Genomic DNA, 17,448 nt, shown 5'->3' on the forward strand with positions numbered 1-17,448 from the left:
ATTTATTAGAATTTATTTCTCTGCTTGTGTGACCCTGAAACAGTTACTGTAAAAATAACTGAGCCTCTACTGCACAGGAAATTATAAACTTTTGGTACTTTCAGTTTTTGTAAGATGAGCTTCTTTAGGTTTTAGAGTCTGAGTTAAAGGATCATTTTTGTCGTAAAACGTCCAGGAGAATCCATCAGGTTTGAGTAAACATGGTGTAATAAAAAGACGCCATGCTGTCAGTAATTGAGGAAACCATGAACGAACATGACATTTTGATGATATCAAAATCAATCGACATCAGATAAGTTTAATTTATTATGGGTCTAAAGGTTGAGTTTAATGAGGTATTTATAATTTTGACACTAACTCTAAGGCCTGTTCTGTGTCTCTGGATGATGAAATGTTTTCTCTGGGAAATAAATCGCAGTAACATCTCCATCTTTGTTAGGTTGATGTGGGGGATTGTTTGGATTTTCTCCTGTTAGCCGCAGCTGATTAAAAACGATAGTAACCGTTAGCAACCGTGTTAGCATCTGGAACGATATGATGACCTGCACTGATGGCTGATCCTGTCCAAACCTCCAGCTCAGAAGGGGAAAAAGCTAGTTAGCAACATGCTAGTTAGCAACATGCTAGTTAGCAATTACACCCATACGTTAGCGTTAGCATCTGATGAAACCAGCTTTGTGTAGCCTGGTGGATTCGCTCCAAACTACAAGATGGAAACTCGGCTACTTTGCTTGTTTTTTGTTTCTTTTTTGTTTGTTTTTTGTTTGTTTTTGTGACATTTTAAAGTTAACTCACACATTTTAAAGTGTCGCCTTAGAAACGGTTCTAAATTTAAAGTAACTTCTTCAATCTTATAATTTAAAAAGTCGCTTGAGGTTGTTTTGGGTTTTTAAAAAAAAACAAGAAACAAAACAAAAACAATCAATGCACTAAAGGAGAGATGAAAATAAATTAGCCAAATAAACGATGAAGAGACGCTGAGAGGAATAAAATAATCCAGCTGCTGCTGAAGCTTTCATCTGTATGACAACAAGACGCTGGAGTTTTCTGTGAGCGGCTGCTTGTGTCCGTCTGTCCGTCCATCCGTCTGTCCGTCCGTCTGTCCGTCCGTCAGGCCGTAGCGGACTTTAGTAAAATCTGCTCAGCTGCTCTTCAACGCTCGTTTAAACGATTTTCTTTCTGTGAAACTCGGTTGTTGCCGTTTGCTGTGATTTAAAAGTGATTTCCAAGCTGATCTACAGTTAGAAAACATTTGACTGCTGAGTGTCTTCAACGCGATATAAACAGAACCAGCCAGCTGAGTCAGTCATCTGCATGAATTATTCACATTTCTTCATTTCCATTCTTTTCTATTCTTCTCCTTGCTAACCTGTTAGCACGTTAGCAACCCGTTAAGAGTAAAGATGGAGGACTTCGAAAGCCAACAAAGTAGTTCTTACAAACTGACCTGCTGAGGAAAAGTGTGAGGAAGCAAAAACCAAAACATAATTTTATTGAAAGTAAAGACTGAAGAGAATTTAAAAACCAAATTTGCCTACATGCTGAACTCAAAGCTACAGTAAATACAGAAAGTCTAAAAGTTTGAAAAACATTAAAAATACAAACTTTTTCACATAAATATTTCTTTAGTTGTAAGTAGGCCTGTGACAATAAATTAAAATTAAAGCTGAATAATTTCCATTTGGTTTATTTATTGTTTTTCTAGTTTCTTTCTACCAAAAGTTGGTTGGTAAAAGTTTTCAGTTTGGTGTTTTGGTCTCAATAATCTTTTTTCAATTTTATTTACAGAAACATCATAATTCATTTTATTTGTTTTTCTTGTTTGATTTATTTTGGATATTTTTCTGTTCCACTGTCAGATATTCACTAGAGTTTAAAATTTATTGTTTTTTGAAAATGTGTTTTTGTAATTATTATTCATTACATTACATAATATTATCGTTTATTGTAGTAACGATAAGTATGATCCAGTAAAATGTGTCGTCCTGCTCATTAACAGTTCTTAACTCCTTAACAACACAGCTTTGATTTTATCTAACATTTGACATGATGGATGGATTTTACTCAGAGAAATGAGAGAAAATCCTTCAAATGAGAGGAAAGTAAAAGTTATCTGGAGTTTATTCTGTTTTTGTTCTGACAATATTTTCATTTCTCAGCAGTAGCTTCATACCTTCTGAATCTTAAACATTATAAACACCAGAAAACTTTGAATTATGCACTCTGCTTAGTAACACCCTGATTATCATTCATGTTTTAGAAATCCTGGTTGTTATATGAAAACAAAAGCATGAGATGGAAGCTAAACACCTTTAGGTGATAATAAACCTAAAACAGGAATAAAATGTGTAAATTCCTCCAGCTTTAGAGGAAACCGGCTTTATTCCGCTTCCTGTCAGCCTGGTTGATGTTTTCATTCATCAGACGTCGCCTGTGTGTGTCCGGACTTCACCTGAGGCTCATAATCTGCAACTTTCATTTTCATCCTCAGACTGTTATCTAACAGGAAGCCAGATGTCTTTTCCAAACGCTCGTCTGATTTTCTGCAGCTGTGAAACGTCTGGATGTAGATTCCAGGCCGTCGGAGATCTGACTCATCCCTGCGAAGCAGCCGAGAGGCTCGTTCTGAGAGATGTTGATTTAAAACGGGGACAAAGCCTGATGTCACCTCGTCGAAGCAGATAAATCTGACTCGACGATTCTGTTCTTATATTTCAGCACCAGAAAAGATGAAAAGCAGAGATATCGTCCAAATTTCTGTAAAAATAACCACATCTGGTGGAATATGAAGGTCCTGTCAGCTCAGATGGAGGAATCAGGAATAAATTGGTGCCACAAAGAAAAACATGAGAAATGTTAGCATGTTGAATTTAGCAGGATGAAAAAAGCTGATAGGAAAAGAATAAAACATTACAAAACAGTATTTTTAGATCCTGTTAATGCAATTTTCTAAAGTTTCATGTTATGTATTTAGTGATTTCTTACATCCAGATTATTTTATTGTTTATTTTTTACATTATTTTTTTAGTTCCTTCATTCCTGTTGACTGAGTCTCAGTTTTCTTATCTCACCTCAATTAACAGGTTTTGTAAAGTGAGGTGTAGATTTTGGAAAATGTGTTGCAGAGATGACCAGATTGCTAATCCCAAATTAGCTGCTTTACAGTTTTTGATTGTTTTATTTAAGATCTCTGCAAAATCCAACATTTCTTTTATTTGCAGGAATTAGAGCACCGATAGTGGTAGAAACATTTGTTCTTTTCCTCAAACGGTGGATCGATTCACAATCTGGTAGCAAATCACTAAACAGTTTCATCACTTTGGATTCTCACATTCTGTTGATTTTCTAACTTTAGAGATTCAGCTGCTGAATCAAAACGGATGAATGTGAGCAGTTAGCATTTGGCTGGTGGGTGGAAACAGGACGAGCCGTGGGAACGAAACTAAACAACCTTCTTCACAACCTCCACTTCTCTTTCTTTACATCAAGATTTTATCTTAAAATCACAACGAATTCAGATTCTTTTCCTGAGTTTTCTGGATAAATTCCTGATTTCTTTTCCTTTCTCTTCCTCTCAGTTTACAAATGATTGTGCTTGAACTCACTGGGCAACTTTTTGCAAAGTGTGCTGTAAATTGCAGAAGATATTTTTTGAGTAAACTCTAAGTTTTATTGTTTCTTAAAAAATAATACTAAATTCCAGCTTGTAATTAGCGAATGTTCCTGACATTTTAAGATAATCCTTCTTGAGTGTAGATTTTATAAAACTCTGTGTTTATTTCACCTTTTTGAGTTTAGTTATGATTAACTAACTTTACAACGAGGTTTTGTGTTTTAAAGCTTTCCAAATAATATTTTGAATTCATCTAGAAGAGTTCAAATTCTTTCATTTCTGCACATAATCGAGGAAATTACTCATTTTCAGTTGTTTGTTTATGTGTGAGTATAAAAAACTCGATGTTTGTTGTATAAAAATAATGTGAGAGCAGCAGAAAGGGCCGGCTGGTTAATCTTTATACTTCCTGATTCCTCGGCGTTAATTGTTCTTTCTGTCCCGCTGCGAGGCGTTTTTCTGTGGCTGTGATTGACGGGAAGTTATTGGTTTAAAAAATGGAAATCAGGCCGGCAGAGAGCAGCAGGAGGCTCCCTGGTGGATTTCAGAGAAAAGCCGAAGCTTCAGATGTTTTTCAAAATGAGCGAATGACCTTGGAAGAATGTATTTTCTCCTTTTCTCTGAATAACTCTTCTCACCTCTCCTGTGAATATAATTTAGCTCTTCAGGTTCAACAGATTTAACAGAGGAAGCTCAGGAATGGAGATTTTATTTTTTAAAAACAAACACTTGTATTTTGGTGAAGACATCGATCTCGCCGCTGTTTTCTGATGTAGATTTTTTTCTTTTCATGGGAGGAAACGCCTGAAAAACAGGAATTTTACGAGATCCGTCGAGCTGGACGAGACTTTGATGAACGGCCGAGTTTCTCCAGAGCTCACAATAAACTCAGGCTAACTGGTAATCCTGCAATAGGTCAAAAGGTTACGGCTGTTTCTGTACAGTGGAATATTTTTACCACAGAAAGAGACTCGGCTCATTTTTTAAAGTAAATACATTTTAACTTTACAGAAACATTTAACTGCCAGAGTAAGAAAACTTTATTGTTATAGGAAGATAAAAATCTTGTTCTTATGAGATTTATATCTCATTAAAACTAAAAACTGTTCTGTTTTCAGAAATGTTGTAACAGTAAAACAGAAACTCTTCCTGTCAGATTTGACCTCATCTAACCGTAACGTTTCCATACCATGACCCCCAAACATCATCAGTTTCTGACTGGTCTCCTTTCCAAACCCTCAGACAATAATACAAAATACATAAAGAAATGTTGACTTTAAAAAATCTCTCTTTTATTCATTGTTCTATAATTATTATGTTCCTTTAGCAGAAACACTGCCTCATACTTTTTGATTTTTTTAGGCAGGTAGTTCTGTGGTGGAACATTTTTATCAGATAATATATTTTGACTTTATTAATCTGATGTTTGTCAGAATATATCACCAGATAAAATGTTGCACCAGAATCTCATCTTTGATTAATCTGATAAATGTTTATTTTAGTGTTTTGCAGTAAAATCCTCCACAGCAGGACTAATGAACAGTTCCTTTGGGTTTTGTCTTGTCAGAAACTTTTGAAAACTTGATTGATTTGACAGGATTTAATTCAGAAAGAAAACAGGGAAGTAGTGCCGTTATGCTAGCTTGACTTTGACGACCTTAACTTGTAGATGTGCTGCAGAATTCACTACTTTTTGGTTCAGTTACAAAAAAAAGTGACTTTAACACAACTCTGACAGATCATCAGCAGAGCAGATGATCTGCTGATGATTAGCTTAGCTAATAGCAGCAGTATCTAATCAACTGCTGCAGTGTTAGCTTAGCAAGTAGCAGCTAACACTAGCTACTAACATGAGCAGTGGTAGCTAATCTACCACAGCGATCACTTATTAATAATCACAAACTAAACATTAAGCCTAAAAACTGAATGCTGGACTGTATTTTAGTGTTGAATCTCATTAATGTTCCCTTTGTTGTGTGTGTTTCTACATTGACTTTAATGAGCTGTTATTGATTACTCATTGATTATGGCTGTTCAATAATTGTGGGACGTTTCAACATCCATGTTGACAAACTCAAAGACAGAGACACAAAAAAGCTGTGATGTTCTTGATAATTTTGGTCTAATTCAGCATGTTGAACAAGCAACACACACACACACACACACACACACACACACACACACACACACACACACACACAGGACATGATTATCAGTGAGGTGTGAATGTTTCTAATATCTCTGCTGCAGATTTTGCTCTTCTTGATGATTTCTCTGTTTTTCTTGAACTTTAGCAAAACATCTACTACAAAACGTTCGTCCACAGCAGAAACTTTTCATACCTCGTTATAACAGAAAAGGTTTCTTGCTGCTGATCAACGCTCGCCACACTCGATTTTTATTTTATTCCAACTCCTGACTCGCCACTAGGGGGCGTACAGCTTTCCTATTGCAACGTTGTAACCAATAGGAAAAATCAACTGCAATACAACTGTTCAACCCAAAGAGGGCAGCACTGAGCCAGCTTTCACCACAAATCTGGAACAAACTTCCATAAAACTGCAAAACAGCCGAAACACTGAGATCCTTGACCTAAAACGTTTAAAGTTGCTTTTGAAACATCATGAATGGAAAATTGACCAACATATTTTGATGTTGGTGCTCGAAAAAACGTAATTACTGCATGACATTTTTAAGACTTAAAATAAGATATGAAAGCTGATTATAAGTCAATATTTCCTTAATATTGATGAAATAGTTCCTGATTCATTGACAGAATATTTCATTTATAACAAGACATTTCTCATAAGTGAAAAGATTTGCCAATAGAACTAGTATTTTCCTCAATATTAATGAAATATTTGCTTAAAATAAACTTTGATATTTTGCTGAAAAGTTACTTCTGACTCAGTTTTGCCTCATTTTAAGTGAAAGCTGCTTTTACAATAAACTAGACCAGAAATACTTGGTGAGACTTTCTTGTTTTTGCAGTGAGTTTATCAGAAAAAATATGTTGATTTGGGGATTATTACACTATAAAAAAGCCACATTTACCTGGAAATACCAGAAAAAATTAGGAAATTGAATGTAAGCATTATCTTTGAGTGTGAAAAAATGTAAAAAATTAAAAATCTTATTGTTTTGAGCATAAATGCTGAAATGTCCCAGCTTGTCTGTAATTCTCCAGTCAGATATAAAAAGCTCTGCAGGTTTTCTCCATTATCGCATCAGATTAAATCATTTCAGACAAACTCCACCGCAGCCAGATTGACTAATCAGCTTGACTCTTTCATGATTTTCCGCTTGACCTCGTTCCTCGGCAGCGTTCATGAAAGACGGGATGGAAAACAAGCAGAGGAGCAAATGGCGACGTGGCGTGTGTTTTCAGAGCAGCAGCTGAGAGTCCATTAGCTGTTAGCGTGAAAAGGCTCCGTCCGCCCACACACTCATTCACCAGAGCGTCCGCTGCTACGCGTCCACTCCCACCTGGAAACACAGAACCTCCTCACACATCCAGTTCCTCTAAACGGACCAAACTGCCATGTTGGTTAAACAACCTGCAGAGTTTAAAATAAAGCCTCAGTTATGACCTGAAGCTGCTGCTTCGGGTTTTAGCATCTTTCAGCAAATGATGGCTTCCAGAGAAGGAATCCTTCACGAAATGGAGATAATTTCCAAATAATATATTTTTAATAATCTACAGTACTAATCTGAATTTATACGGACTATAAACCTTTAATTTGGAAGAGTGTGTTTAGCTGCTGGTCGTCTTTGGACAGAAGTTTGTAAAGTTACACAGTAAAAAATTAACAGAAATAATGTGGTTTATTTAGAGATCATAGAGAAAAATATGTCATAATTTCACCAGGTCATTTCTCCATTTATAGATGTTGAGTACAAAATTAAATATTTAATTTGAACGTTAAATAATTAGCTTGTAAACTAAATACTCCATGTGTTATAGCTTATAGTTATAACTATTAGTTATTAATACTGAGTGTTAATTAACATATATACAGTATATCTATCATGCTATTTCTGGGGAACTTTGATGGAGCACTGGAGGCCATTAGCAGCCGCTTAACTCGCACATGCCTTGGGCCGGCTCGGCTTTAATGGGATAATTGCTCCCAGTCGTTCGCCGATGTGTGAAGAACATTTATTGTTATTCTGGAAGCAGCGGCTCCTCACAGTAACCCTGATTAAAACACCGGCAGCTTGTGACGCCTGTCGGCTCGGATGTTTGGTCTCCATGAAAACGCGCCACTTTACCGCAAACAGCCGCTTTACCGCAAACAGCCACTTTACCGCAAACAGCCGCTTTACCGCAAACAGCCGCTTTAATTGTTTGTAAGGGCTGATTGTGGAGCGGCAGCCTGCAGACATCATGATCAGGGCGGCGAGGAATGACCGATGTTTTTTCCTTCGGTTTGGTTTAAATGCCATTAGAGCCTGTCATTCAATTTCAATTCAAAGGTGTGTGTGTTAGTGTGAGTGTGTGTGTAGGTGTGTGTGTCTGTGTGTGTGCGCGTGCGCGTTTGCGTGATGCTGGGAAACTGAAAACATGAGATCAGTGATGAAGGAGGCTGCCGTGGAAAAACGCTGGAGGAGAAAAAAGTCATCTATTCATTCAAAACACACATACACACACACACACACACACACACACACACACACACACACACACAAAACACTTCCTCTCTCTGAAGCCCGACAAGACAGACAGGGATGATTTCTGTCTGGTAAAAAAACAGGAGTGTGGCTGCTCACTCAGGGGTTTAATGGGAGGAAGGAGGAAGAGGATGAGGAAGAGGATGGGCACAAAGAGGGGAAAGAGGGACGAAGAGGAAATGATACATGAAGGGCAAGAAAAGGAAAACGGTAATGATGAAGTAAAGAGAAACAGACCGGAAGGTATAATGACAAGACAAAAACAGACTTTAGGAAGCATTCACACCGTTAATCCGGTTTAATCTCCAGCCCGTTTGTTCAGAAAGTTCGGTTCTTTTTGGAGGTGAGAATGAGTAACTGAACCAAAACTGCAAACTCTGGTCTGCCTATAAACCTATTCTTCGTTTCTGTTGAAGTGAAATCTGTTGAACAGCAGCAGACTGAAGACCGTTTCTGTTTTCACATGACAGCCCAGTAGATTCAATTCAATTAGGGACAAAACTGCAACATCTGTTCCAGTTCCAGCTGCTGTGGTTCTTTCTCTGCTCTGAGTCAAACCAACCAAACCCTTTGAGCAACCTGTTTCCCTCCTCGCCTGTGGGGGCGCTGCATCAAGAACACCTAAAAAAATGACACAAAAATCTCTGAGAAAGCCACTGAGCACAACTTCCTTCTTCACCAAATGTAAACAAACGGAGTGGCGTGAGATTAGTGGTTGGAGGATTTCTCTTTAGCGCTTGGTGAAAGCCATTTCTCTCGCTAGCGCTAGGCTAGTGCGTTTGCTCTAGTTGCATATGCTGGGTAAATGCATTCTGGGCATTTACCCAGAATGCCCTGCGCTGTAGTCCTCTTCCTGCCTTTGGAGCGGTCTCCAGTCCACTTGGCATTCACATTTGCCCTCGAACTGTTACAGAGTTCACTTCAACCGAACCGATATCGAGGTTTGTTGACGGACCAGAGTTTGTTGTTTGTTCTGATTCAACCAAACTTCCTAGACCAACAGACTGGAGTTGATTTGAGGTGGACTAAACAAAGCTGGCAGGAATGCTCCTAACGTCCAGGGGATTCTGGGCAAATGCAACCAAATCAAACATGCTAGCCTACCACTAGCAGTAGAACTTACTCGTGATTTTTTATATATATAAACAAAAGAGAAATCCTCCAACCATTAAAATCTGACATCACTCCATTTTTGTTTACATTTTGTGAAGAAGGAAGTTGCTCTCGTTGTCTTCTTTCGAGTTTTCTGTGTCGTTTCCTTCAGTGGCTCCTGGTGCAGCGCCCCCACAGGCGAGGAGGGGAACAGGCTTCTCGGTTAGTGTGGATGGTTTGAAACAGTGGAGTGGGAATCAAACCGCAGCAGCTGGAAAAGGAACAAATGTTTCAAATTCTGAATCCAACCAGGTCTACCGGACACCTGGTCGTCTGGAGTGGACCTGGATTACATTCACTGGACTTAAATCTGTTTTAGAATAAACAATAATTGTGACAAAAACTGGAGGGGTGTGAATACTTTCTGGAAGCAAATGAGAGGACAGATTAGGGTAAAGGGACTCAAACATGGACGAGAGTCTGAATTTTGTTGAAAATTAGAAATAAATGTTGAAATTAAATGATGGGAAAAGATAAAAAGAAGTTTAATGGAAGCAAAGTAAAACAAAGAATCAGAAAAATGGAAAAGAAGGTTTGAAAATTGATGAAAAGGAAGAATAAAAACAATGGAGTACAACAAATCCAGTCAACATAGAAAATGACTGCAGAACAAAGGAAAGAAAACATTAGTGCAGCTGGATTAGGATGATGAATGTAGTGAGGGGAAAAATGAACGATTTATGAATAATTACATCATTGGACTGAATAAATCTCTGCCTGCATTTCTGAGCACAACTACAATCGTCTGTCATCTTTAGTGCATAAAAATGTGATTGAAGACGAAATAAAAAGGCAGAAAAACAGAGTGGGAACAGTGTGTCTTTGTTTAATTATAGATTTTAGAGGCAGAATTAATGGAAAACTCAGCTGGCTCCCCTGACGCCCGCCGCTCAGCCTCCCTCTCCTGATTAATTTGGGTAAAACCGGCTCCGCTCGCCCGTTAGGACGGCGCTTTGTTATTCAAGCCCGACACGGAGCGCCAGAGGAGCTGCTTCGCTCCGACTGCTGCAGATTTTTCCCACCTCCACCTTCAACTGGAGAATCACACTTTAAATGGTGAAAATGAGTTTATGAAAGGATGATGAATTTACCTTTTTATAAAATTGATGCCCTTTAAATTGTACTTATAGATCAAGCCGTAAAGGAAATAAATCACAGAAACTACGACCACTTCCTGTTTTCAGATTAGAGCAGCTAATGGAGTCATTTCTCCCGCCAACGTGTTTGTTTTGGTTGTATTTACCCAGAATGCCCTGCGCTGTAGTCCTCTGTATTTGGACTACAGATCCGTTTGCTGTTGTTCACATATGCATTCAGCTTCTTTTGGAGAGCTTTGAAGAACACTTCAACCGAACCGAGACTGAGGCTGGTAGGCGGACCAGAATTAGCTTTGTTGGTCCGATTAGCATTCCTCCTCAAACAAATCGGACTTTCTAGACAAACAGACCGGAGTTGGATTAAAGCGGACTGAACAGGTGGGAATAATCCCTAAAAATACAGACAGAAAAACACAAGAAAAGGAAAATGCTGAGTCTTTGGTTGCCATGGTGATTCCCACCATTACTGGAAGTGAGGGGGTTGTGACCAAATTCTGGTGTTGCATTTGAACGCCGATTAAATCGCAGCGATGCTACAAATCAACGGTTTGAATGACCTTTCCAGCATGTTGTTAAGCTTAGAGCTGAAATTGAAAACCTGCAGGACAGACCAGAGGTGGAGCGGAATAACCCTGATGCACACACAGGTACTTTTGATAAACATATTAATGTGATATCGTTATTATTGCAGGAAGGCCATAAAAATAAATCTCTTCTCTTCCTGCTTCTCTTCCAGGCAGTTTCTTAAAATGTTTGTTTTTGGATTTTTTTGCAGGTTCTCTGTTAAACGTGGAACATCACCGCCACCCTGTGGTCGGTTTGGGAACAGGTCACTAACAGGCTACACTTTGACTTACCTAGTTTAAAATAAATTTGTTTGCTTTCATCAAGCAAATGAACGCAAATTCAGCTTCAGGGGAGCTTTGAAGGAGAATTGCAGTTATAACATTATAAATTAACACATTTTACTGTCTGTGAACGGATTCTGTGAGGAAGAGGAGGGTCGATATTGATTTCAGGCAAAATGAAGAAGATGGCTGTGTGCTTGTGCACAGCTTCAGGGTCCATGCATTTTTTATATTTGGGTCTTTGTGTACCTGGCGCTCCTGCGTGGTTTAGTTGGGAGTTGGGTTTCTCTTTGTCTTTTTGTTGTGCAGAAATGCCAAAGAGCTTACAAAAGAAGATGTTACAAGAAAGGGGAAAAAATAAAATCAATGTCTGCAAAGCTGAAAGCATCAGCAGGGATATAAACCTTCACACAGCATCACTTTCAGCCCAATCCTGCAGAAAAACACAAACAACCTGAGAGTGTCAACATGATTAGAATTTCATGGATTCATCAGAAGAAGATTATCCACTTATCATTTGCTAAAATCAGGAATTATGACAGCAATATTCTTTTCTTTGAAGTCAGAAGTTTAGATCCACACCTCAAACACACTGCCATCATAAAAACAAACAAAGGTATCAGCCGAGGTCGATAGGAAGAGAACTGCTGGTATAATTTCCAGGTCCGCCTACAAACCTCAGTGTAGTTCACCTGAAGTGAACTCTGGTTCAGTTCAAATGCATATGTGAATGCCAAGCAGACTCTTCTGAGGTTTTCATGTTGGGTCCTTCAGTGGTTCTTGGTGCAGCGCCCCCACAGGCGAGTAGGGGAACAGGTTTTTCAAAGGATTTGGATCATTAGACACAGTGTGGTGTGAAAGCGAACTGCACCAGCTGAAAATGTGAAACGTTGCAGTTTTGGTCCCCAATCCGACCAAGTCCACCAGACTATCAGGTGTGAAAACATCTCGTCCAGTAGGCTTGATTTCCAAACTAATTGAGCAACCTGTTCTCCTCCTCCCCTGTGGGGGCGCTCCACCAAGAACCACTGAAGGAAACCACACTGAGCGCAACTTCCTTCTTCACCAGATCTAAATAAAACTGGAGTGCCGTCAGATTTTAATGGTTGTAGGATTTCTCTTTTGTCTTTGGCTAAAGACCAAGAGCAATTTCTCTTGCTAGTGCTAGGCTAGCAGGTTAGTTTTGGTTGTATTTACCCAGAATGCCTTTTGTAACGGTCTGCTGCTCACTTCAACCAAACCGAGCCTGAGGTTTGTAGACGGACCACAGTTCAATTTCACATTCACACTTCCCAAGTGAACTGGAGTTCAGTTCTGCCTGTTACCAGTAGAGGGCACTCTACGTTAAGGAGAAGCTCAATGTTTTGCTTGTGATCATTGAACCTTTGATTCCTTTGAGGAATTTCATATTTTAGTTTTTATTTTTATAGCAGACAGTTTTCTAAACATTTAAAAAACATTTGTGTTTTGTTATAAACCTCTTATAAGGTTTATAGGTTTTTGTTGACTATATATATATACATATTAATGTGTGTATATATATATATATATATATATATATATATATATATATATATATATATATATATATAAACACAGAATATATATATATTTATTTATTGTAAAATTGTATGACTGTTTGGGTCTTGTCTGTTTATGGAACTACGGATGCAAATCAGAATTGTGCAAAGTCCAGTTTATTTGTGACAACATTGTATGTTCATTAATGTCCAACTTAAATAAAATCAATTCTTAAATCAATCAAACCATAGCTGGGCCCTGAAAGCACCAGAGGCTCAGGTTGGTTTGGTTAGATTATTTTTCCTTAACAAGTAAAGTAATAATGTGAAAACATTTTTTTATTTACTCTGGTTTATTATTCATTTGTACATTTAGAGTATTTAATTTTGGCAGTTTCAGTGCTCCATACATTCATTAATAGAGTAAAAGGATAATTTATTTTTGTAATGATTATGAAGAAACACACCTTGCTGCACATTACCAGCTATTTTCTGCTCTTTAAAATTAGAAGCTTGTTTAATTTGGCGTTTGGTTTTTCTCTCCCAGGAGCAGGTTTGTGTTTTTATCGCCGGTTTTCTGTGTGGCTGTTTTAGCCGATCACTCCTGCCGTTTCATTCTGGATGTTTGCAGAAAGCAAAGCTGGAAAAACCTTCAGGGATCCAGAGTTTTGTTTTTGTTGTTAATTTGCTCTGTGAATTTGTGGAAGAAGTCTTTGGAGGTGTTTGTCAGCAGCTGTGTGGGAGTGAACAGGTTGTTTCCAGAATCACAGAGGAATTAATACTTTTTGTTTTATTGCTGTTTAGCATTGTAAATCTGCAGAGCTTGGGAAGGATTTTACATAAATTTAGAGCAGCGCACAGTTTCTCAATATCCCTGGATTAAAAGCTCTTAGCGATGGCTTTTGAAGCATCATTTCATGCAGCTAAACAATTATTTTTCAAAGTTAAGCCAAAAGTAAACATCACTGACAATGAGGAAAAATTATAAAGTCCAAATTAATTGTTTCTTGTATTAAATCAGCTGATAAATCTGCAGGAAACCAGAGATGTTTTCACAGCTTTGCCTCTAGTTTTACATCCATCCATCCTTTTTCTGGTCACCCTAATGGGGTCAGGAGGGTTGCTGGTTCCTCTCCAGCTACGTTCCGGGGGAGAGGCGGGGTCACGGGGTCACCCTGGACAGGTCGCCAGTCTGTCGCAGGGCAACACAGAGACACACAACCATTCACACACACACTCACACCTAGGGAGAATTTAGAGGAACCAATTAACCTGACAGTCATGTTTTTGGACTGTGGGAGGAAGCCGGAGAACCCGGAGAGAACCCACCATGCACAGGGAGAACATGCAAACTCCATGCAGAAAGACCCCGGGCCGGGAATCGAACCCTCTGGTTTTACATTTTACATTAAAAAACTGTTAAGTATATTTAGATTTACATTATTTTATTTTTTTTGACAAATTGTGAAAATGATTTTTATCACTGTAAAAAAAAAAAAAGTTAAAAAAATATGATTTTTCTTTTCAATCATATTGGAAATTTATTCAGTTTTGGTCACTTAAGACTTTTTGAACAATATTAGAAAAACATTAAAAGATGCAAATAAACAAATTAAATTATTTTTTAAAATAAGAAAATAAGCACCTTATTGTCTAAAAGGAAGAATATAACATTCCTCTAGTTGATCATTTGTAGCAAAAAAAATCTTCTAACATCAACATGTGATATTTATTATTAGTTTTGGTTTATTTATTGCTCTCAATGTGTTGAGTCTCCAGTTAGCAATTAATTGATTACTAAATTAGTTGATTATTTCAATCATCGATTAATCATGATTAATCATTGATTAATCATTGATTAATCCTGATTAATCCGATTAAAGTAGACAGATTTATGGTCAACCTGTTTGTCAGAGAATCAAGAAGAGTTTTGTGTGAAAAGTTTTTTCTTTCAGATTAATAAACGTTACAGAACCGAGTAACGTTGCATCATCTCATTCATGGTTTTAATGGTTAAATCGTCATGAAGAAAATCTTTGTTGCTGTTGAAACAAAAAGTAATCAGAAGTCTTTTGTATTTCCTGCTGAGGAAATGAGAGATTTCCTCTTGCCAGATGTAAGGAGACGTGTGAGCCACTGATTGATCCTCATAATGACACAACAGAGACTCGACTGCTGCTTCTGGAAAACCTGGGAGCAGCTCTGAGCGCCGGACCTGATTTGTGACGAAGGCTTCCTTTATGGCTCTTTAAATCACTCAAGAACAAATGCAGAGAGATTTCTGTCAGGCTTGTAATCTTTATTAAGTCGTGATGATGGTGAGAAGACGCCGCCGCTGCTCTCTCAGCAGACTTATTCCCTGCAGCGGTTGTAATTGTTCTCATAATAAGTGCTGGTGATAATACCTGAGCGCTGGAAGCCGCCGGTGACGAGGATTTCATTACACGTTGCCATGGTGATAATGATAGTTATGACTGTTTGAAAAGCTGAAGACGTTGTTCTGGGTTTATTAAACTTTAGTCGCGACTAGACAGTCTGTAAAAATAGAAATATCTTCTTTTAAAATGTTCAGATAAATTTAATCCTTCTGTTTGCATGAGACCAGAGAAAAGTTTGTCTTGTCAGGAATATGAAGTTAATAACTGAAGAAATGTAGAAGATTTAATTAATGCCTTATTTAATGAAAATATGTCTTTTAAAATAAGATCCGTTCTACGGAAAAGGATTAGGGACACTTTAAACAAATCTGATTTTGTTCTCAGAACATTAAAGTCAGAAGTTTGGGAAAAAAGTCAAATTCTGAAATTAAAGTAGAAATTCTGAAAATAATGTCAGAAGTTTGATAGGAATCAGAATTTGGAAATTAGATTGAGAATTTTGAGAAAAAAGTCAGAATTATTTTTCAGTGGCTGTAGTTCTCTTTATGAATCACAGAGACATTTTTGAGGAGTTTCCCTTTAGATCATTTTATTACATTTGTTTCCATCCAGGTTCATGAAACCAAATCATCTTATAAAGGATTCATTTATTACAGTCAAACCAAAATAACAAAAGATCCCATTGATCAGAAACCTTCGTTATGAATCTAATGAAAGTGTTTTTTTTATTTCAGATGGACCCCATGTTCACAGTCCCAGCCCCCCCGGCTCCAGGCCACCCCGGGGCCCCCGGATCCTCCCTGCCCTCGGTCCCCTCGTTCTCCGCTCCGGCCCTGCCCACTTCCAACCCCAAGCCGCTAACGGTCCGGACGCGGTCCGTCGGCACCAACACGCAGGACGGAGGCGCTCCGGGCCCAGCGGACGGGGACCCGGCCTTCATGGGGCCCTGTCAGCCCGGAACCAGCGTCAACCTGGAGGGAATCGTCTGGCACGAGACGGAAGAAGGTCAGGAATGTTCTGGAAACTCTACATCTTTGGCTAGAAGCAACATGGACACAAGATTAACCCATTAACAATCATAGATAATGTCATGTTCAACAGATTCTAGACATTTCAAAGTATGTTAATATTTTAACAACCAGCCAAACCTTTCTATTCAGTCCAACGTCTTCAACAGCAGAACCGCCCGATCCGGCAACAAATTCAGTCAAACAATTCAGACTTTAGTAAAAGTCAATATTTGTGATTTTAGTTTAAGGTCATTGGCAACAGAGATGTCTGGGAAACTTTACTAAACTTTACTAAGCAGAAAGCCGCAGAAACACTGCGCCGTTTCTTCCAAGTAATGGAGGGAATCTCCATGGCAACCGCTGACTCAGCATTTTCCTTTTTCTAAATTTTCTGATCTGGATTCTTTGATTATTTTTTTTGTCTGTAATTTTGGAATTTTCGCAGGAAATCTGAAAATATTCTGAATTCTCAATCAAAAAATAAAAATACAATCAGTGACATTTTTTTTCTTTACCATTTAAAAAAACAGAATATTTAAACATTATTTTTGCTCCTTCAAAAACTTGCTTGATTAATTAACGAATTAATTAATTGAAAAATGTGAGTGTGTTTGTGGGGGGTTAAAAATGCTCCAGATGAAAACATGATGCTTGTTTCTGTTCCAGGTTTTTCAGTTTATTTGCACTTAAAATAAACCCCTGAAAAATAACCTGAATCTCTCTCAGTGCGGAGCGGGAATCCTCCAGAGAGGCTTTTCGGTTCAAATGGAGAGGAAAAGCAGAACCAGATCCAGTCCAACGGTGCAAAACGGCACCGTGGGACTGCTGGGCTGCGGATCAGATGGGCAGATGATTCACCGGCTGATCCGGGCGCCGGGCGCTTTGATTTCCCGTTAACGAGGACGCTGCGCCTCTCCACGGAGGCGTAATGAATAAATCTCTGCGTCGTCTCGCTCTGCCAGCCGCCGGGCCTCTGATGCTGGCTGCTGGTTTTAGTGGGGAGAAGCGTTTGAATCCCAGCCCAGCGTTAATTAAGAAGGCAAAACAGAAACAGAAATAAAAAGGGACAGAGAGGAAAATATGTCTCCTGTCTTCAATCGGGGTCAAAAAGGCACTTAAATCAAGTTTTATAGAGTGAAAAAAGGCTCAACATTTAACT

The 17,448-nt window shown here is 38.4% G+C and overlaps 1 protein-coding gene across 1 annotated transcript in view; it reads left to right on the forward strand.

Annotated features, from left to right (window-relative positions):
• Positions 1–17,448, forward strand: part of znf608 (zinc finger protein 608) — a 40,515-nt gene that overhangs the window by 3,276 nt on the left and 19,791 nt on the right. The window contains 1 exon segment of the mRNA XM_044111085.1: positions 16,014–16,284. Within this exon segment, the coding sequence (XP_043967020.1) occupies positions 16,014–16,284 (271 nt within the window).

This window comes from Gambusia affinis, linkage group LG03 (assembly GCF_019740435.1).
Source record: "Gambusia affinis linkage group LG03, SWU_Gaff_1.0, whole genome shotgun sequence".
Classification (NCBI taxonomy): Eukaryota; Metazoa; Chordata; class Actinopteri; order Cyprinodontiformes; family Poeciliidae; genus Gambusia; species Gambusia affinis.